This window comes from Suillus clintonianus (assembly GCF_016758775.1).
Source record: "Suillus clintonianus strain FC179 chromosome Unknown DEU56scaffold_179, whole genome shotgun sequence".
Lineage (NCBI taxonomy): Eukaryota > Fungi > Basidiomycota > Agaricomycetes > Boletales > Suillaceae > Suillus > Suillus clintonianus.
Genome location: NW_024539403.1, coordinates 65636 through 70307, shown reverse-complemented (window position 1 = coordinate 70307; position 4672 = coordinate 65636). Strand labels below are relative to the sequence as shown.

Here is a 4672-nt window from a genome sequence, read left to right as displayed (position 1 = left end):
TCCACTAACGCTGAAGAATGCAGCCAAAAAAATGAGTGACGAATGGACGGGTGACGAATGTTGCTCGACTGCCGCTCGAAATTCGTGTCAGAGAAGAGATGGAGCGCGCGCTAGTTTATGCGTCTATTATGTCATTCATCGAGTCCTTGATCACAGTATAGTCGCATACATCATCCTTTTGTACGATACCTTGTCTCCGCATTTGTGTTCAAATATGTACTTTGCATTCACTAGTCGTCAAACGACGAACTCATTGAGTGACCATTAGGGTTGTAACAGTTTTTCCGGATGGGGAACAACGTCACGTAACAGTCACAGTCTGCTTTGCGCCAAGTTTACCTTGGTAGTTTTTTCAGCATGTTACCTCTCGATTTCTGGTCAAACGTTGGCGCGCGAATTCCGGCCTGTCTGGCTATGTAAGGAAGGTCGCTGAACGGACTCCACGGTGGCACGGAATCAAGTTGAATCAGCATCAAACAACAACCCTAGCGGGGCCTGTGTGCTCCCGCAGCCGGCCGTCCAGCCTCGAATTTTCCAAAATCGGTAGCTTTTTATCTTCAGAGCGCGACTTCGCTTCTCAGGTCATTGTTGAACGGTGGACTCACTGGGCAACCTGACACGAGAGCATCGGTGTTTCACAAATATACACAACGTTAACCGCAAACCATCCTATTCCAATACAGCCTGGACTTGGATCTTTCAATTACACAAAACATTGTGGTATGCCATCTTTCGAGATAAGCCATCACCGATATGATTTCTGACCACTTGTCAGATACAAGTAGTACTTCCCCGAGTTGTTCTGTTTCAATTCACCATTCGTGCCACAGTGTATGATCGCTGAGATCGATGTCGATGTTAGTATTTCTATGTCATATCCTCTCTAGCTCTCTGACCTCATCAACAATTCTTGCCGTACTGACCCTCGATTACGGGAATGAAGCTGGGAGAGGGCTGTCCCAGGTCGCTGTCAAGGGTGCTGAGTACGACTCCACAGGCTTCAGCCCCATCCAAAGTGAAAAGGACCCGGGTAGGCCTTATCAAACTCCTACGGGTTAATGGACAACCGAGAGAAGAGTCGATTCATTTGGTTTCATGTCACAGCGGGCGTTGAAGAGTCTGCTGTTGCGTTCACCGTCGCTGAGAAGATAAGAAGTCAGAAAGTGATAGAGCGGACGAATATCGAAAAGCGGCTTGCGGGAACGTTCTTTTTCTCGTGCAAGCACACGATTCTGTGTGGAACAGCTCCAGTCGCCTTTGAACCATGTTTATGCTCGGGTTCACGAAGCCAGTTGTTGTGCAATCCGGGAGGCCGCTAAGCCCGTCTTGATCCATAGCCTCGTTCAGCATTTGACCTCACATTCAATACGCCCGTACCTTTTTTCGAGTGGCTAGAGGACGGAAGACTGGACGCACTCGATGTTGAGGCAGGTGGTGGAGCGATATTGACTGGCACGTTGATATTCATTTCGCTGGTATGAACCATTACGAACATAACTGAAAGGCGCTGCACTTTCCTCATGTACAGACGCAGAATCTGAAAATATGGAGCGGCCCTATCATATGTCGATGAAGTCACAGTGAGCGTCAGATCGACTTCTGATTGTGGCAAGTTACGGCTATGTAAAGAAACGTAGGAGATACTCGGTCCAATCTACTGTATTGTACAAACCAGGAGGCGGTGATCGAAGGCTCAATATAATGAGTACAAATATTATAATGCGCGCAGTAATATATAAGAGAGAACCAAATACTGCATAGGAGTGTCGAATCCACAATATGACGGATCTCGGAGGTGTCATTGTGAGTGCCATATCTTCAAGGTATACGTCAATCATGCGGGAGCCAAGAAAAATCAAAACAAACAGTGGTGCACATGCAATCACAAAGGAAGCCACACGCCATAATATCTGCTCTGCGTGAGTCTGAAACAAAAAATTCCAACCCAGACAATGTATCCCCCCTAGCAACATTCCACTATGACCTCCAACGAAAGCTGTGATCTCCCTCCCTCCCTCCAGCAGCGTCGCACTGTAACCACGGATTAAAATTCCGACCCAGGCTCCGGACGATATAACACTGGAGACAAGTGCAATCCGGTTCAACAGCCTCATACCTACTCTAAAATTGGGATTTAGATTGACAGATGCATAAGATCTCATGAGAGATGCGATCCGCTCCTCTCCGAACAGCCGTGTAGCTGCTCTCATAAAATGAGATCCTATGGAAGATGAGATCCGCTGGTCCACTTCGTACAGCCATGTAGCTGCTCTCAAAAGGGGAGATATCATCTGACATCCGATCCGCTGGCCCTCTGCGATCAGCCATGTAGCTGCTCTCTAACGCGAGATCTCATGAGAGATGTGATCCAGTCCTCTCCTAACAGCCTCATAGCCACTTTCATGGCAAGTCCTCCTACATGATCTCCGATGATTTTGAGAGCTGTGGTGACATCACTAGGCCCACCGTAGCCACCTAGAGACGCGACACGACGTGAACGGGCAGCACTGGGGGACGTTATTGTGCCCATGCCCGCAGAACTCAACCAGGGATAGATGACATAGAACCAATAACGAGAATAGCCTACATGGCTGAATCTTGAATCTGCCTTGCTATAATGTTTGCGAATCAGAGCAATTTCAGGCAAGAATATTGACAATAACATACTCGTATGTTAAGGTTGCGTCGCCCAACGGTAATGCTGTTGCTTTCCAATGAACAATATAAGGACGTCTCACATCTTTTGGCTTCTTCCACCACCAGCAATAGGCAACACATGTCAGAACAACTATAGCCAGGGTGTCGATTTCAAGCAGTTATTGGAAGGTTCTGGCCACGACGAGCGGCGAGCTGGAGAACAAACCATACAAGTTGAAGAATGGCGACACCTTTGGATAGTATGTCACCCTTGCTTCGGTCTTCGATGTCCGCCTTCTGGATGACAGGCATGTCCACAGATTCCCGAAGAACAAATTGTAGGAGTTCATCGGGTGGTGTAAGAGTAGCTCGCGGCTCGTCATTGACGTATAGGATGAACCCACCCATCCATGCTAAAAACGAATGAGTGATTGTCCAATCTGAGAAGACATCGGTTGCACGTTTGACTACTGAATAGTCCAAGTACTGACCTCTAAACTCTGCACTTCCACTACGCAACGTAGCTTCTACATCTGGACGGTGGTCTTGAGCATCGACAGGTTGTGCACTCAAGGCATCATTGAACCGTTTTTTAATTGCAATAGCGCTGAAAAAACTGCCGCGAAGCCCAGGTGATAATGAGTTCTGGAGCGACCAATACCATGGCCATGATGCTATACGACGAAAGACAATATAGCGTGTCTTCTCTTCCATACCCTGAATGTTCGGATGAATGGCGGTCCACGCGCATGCAAATAAGGTTACACCACAACTCCAGATGATGTCCCACAAAGTTCTGGTGTTATTGCTAGGTGGAGAGTCGTTGGCATCAAGTGTATGGATAATGGTGCCATTGAGGTGCAGAAGTGAAGCGCAAACAAATGGGATGTATAAGAGGATAGTGCAGCGTAGGAGGGCCATGAAGTGTAATCCGACTACTATGATCTGTTCACTCTGCTCTCTTTTGAAGCTGTAGCTGCGTGTATTGGCAATTCATGATAAGCCAGGGTCCAGGTACAAAAAGGTGTCGTACCCTTCCCGAGTCGGTTCCTTTGAGTAACTTCAAACAAAGTTTGAACTGTTACCCCTGTGAGGCTGTGACACAGCACTCACAACGTTTCACAGACCCCAGACTCCATTCAACATCTTCGCTTGAAGAAGCTTGAAGGCCCCATACCATACAAAATTTGAGCAAAAGCAAAATTCGATATCACCTCAACTGGTTACGGTTCGATTTGCCACTATGTCGGAAGGATTTTCGATGGCCGATCGTTGTTACGCCTGTCAGTCATGCTGTAGTGGTGTATATTACAAGCCAAAGGAATAGCGGCATATCAGTGAGCATCCTCGGTCACCCACTCGTCCTAATCATCACCTGAGAGAACTGCTCAAGGATGAAAGACTTACGTGGCTCACGAGCGCTCTGCATGGAGTCTGGACAGCATTCTCATATTCCCACGTGTCCAGCTTGATTCTCTGCGCTCTCATCTTCAGCTGACACGATAACCACTGGCAGCAGAAGCGGAGCCGCCGAGGACATCCACTGGCAAACGAACCATACGAGCTGAAGAATGGCGACGCCTTTGGATAGTATGTCACCCTTGCTTCGGTCTTCAATATCCGACTTCGGGATGACAGGTATGTCCACAGATCCCTGAAGAACAAATTGTAGGAGTTCATCAGGTGTAAGAGTTGCTTGCGGCTGGCCATCATCGTAGAGGATGAATCTGCCTATTTACGTGAAGAATCCATGAGTAGTTGTCCAATCTGCGGAAACATTGGTTGCATGTTCAGTACCGAATAGTCTGAGCACTGACCTCTAAACTCTGCAGGTCTGGGAGCGCCTGAACTTCCACTCGATTCCGGACATTCCTTACGCAACGTAGCTTCTACATCTAGATGATGGTCGCGGGCTTCAGCAGGTTGTGCACTCGATATCGGTGCCATTGAGACACAGGAGTGAAGCACAAACAAACGGAATGTATGAGAGGACAGCGCAGCGAAGGAGGGCCATGAAGTGTAATCCGACTACTAT

General features: G+C 47.9%; 2 protein-coding genes across 2 annotated transcripts; both read right to left on the bottom strand.

Annotated features, from left to right (window-relative positions):
* Positions 1-1927: 1927 nt before the first annotated feature.
* DEU56DRAFT_842433 (uncharacterized protein) lies at positions 1928-2609 on the bottom strand. Its single transcript, XM_041355034.1, has 3 exons — positions 2345-2609; positions 2145-2312; positions 1928-2079 (listed from the first exon to the last, which is right to left on the bottom strand). The coding sequence occupies exons 1-3, from the start codon at positions 2528-2530 to the stop codon at positions 1978-1980; spliced, it is 456 nt and encodes a 151-aa protein (XP_041201296.1). The 5' UTR covers positions 2531-2609; the 3' UTR covers positions 1928-1977.
* Positions 2577-3558, bottom strand: DEU56DRAFT_905420 (uncharacterized protein; the record flags this gene model as incomplete). The annotated part of the gene is made up of 3 exons (XM_041356718.1): positions 2577-2695; positions 2764-3050; positions 3129-3558. The coding sequence occupies 2 exons, from the start codon at positions 3556-3558 to the stop codon at positions 2809-2811; spliced, it is 672 nt and encodes a 223-aa protein (XP_041201295.1). The 3' UTR covers positions 2577-2695; positions 2764-2808.
* Positions 3559-4672: the final 1114 nt, after the last annotated feature.

Bases quoted from the DNA above. Each gene is read 5' to 3' on its own strand.
- DEU56DRAFT_842433 (XM_041355034.1), bottom strand. From the start codon at position 2,530: ATGGGCACAATAACGTCCCCCAGTGCTGCCCGTTCACGTCGTGTCGCG. The intron at 2,313-2,344 runs GTTAGAGAGCAG...CTGATCGCAGAG, and splicing joins CATCTCTCATGAGATCTCGC to GGCCAGCGGATCGGATGTCA. The intron at 2,080-2,144 runs GTCAATCTAAAT...ACTTGTCTCCAG, and splicing joins TCATGAGATCTTATGCATCT to TGTTATATCGTCCGGAGCCT.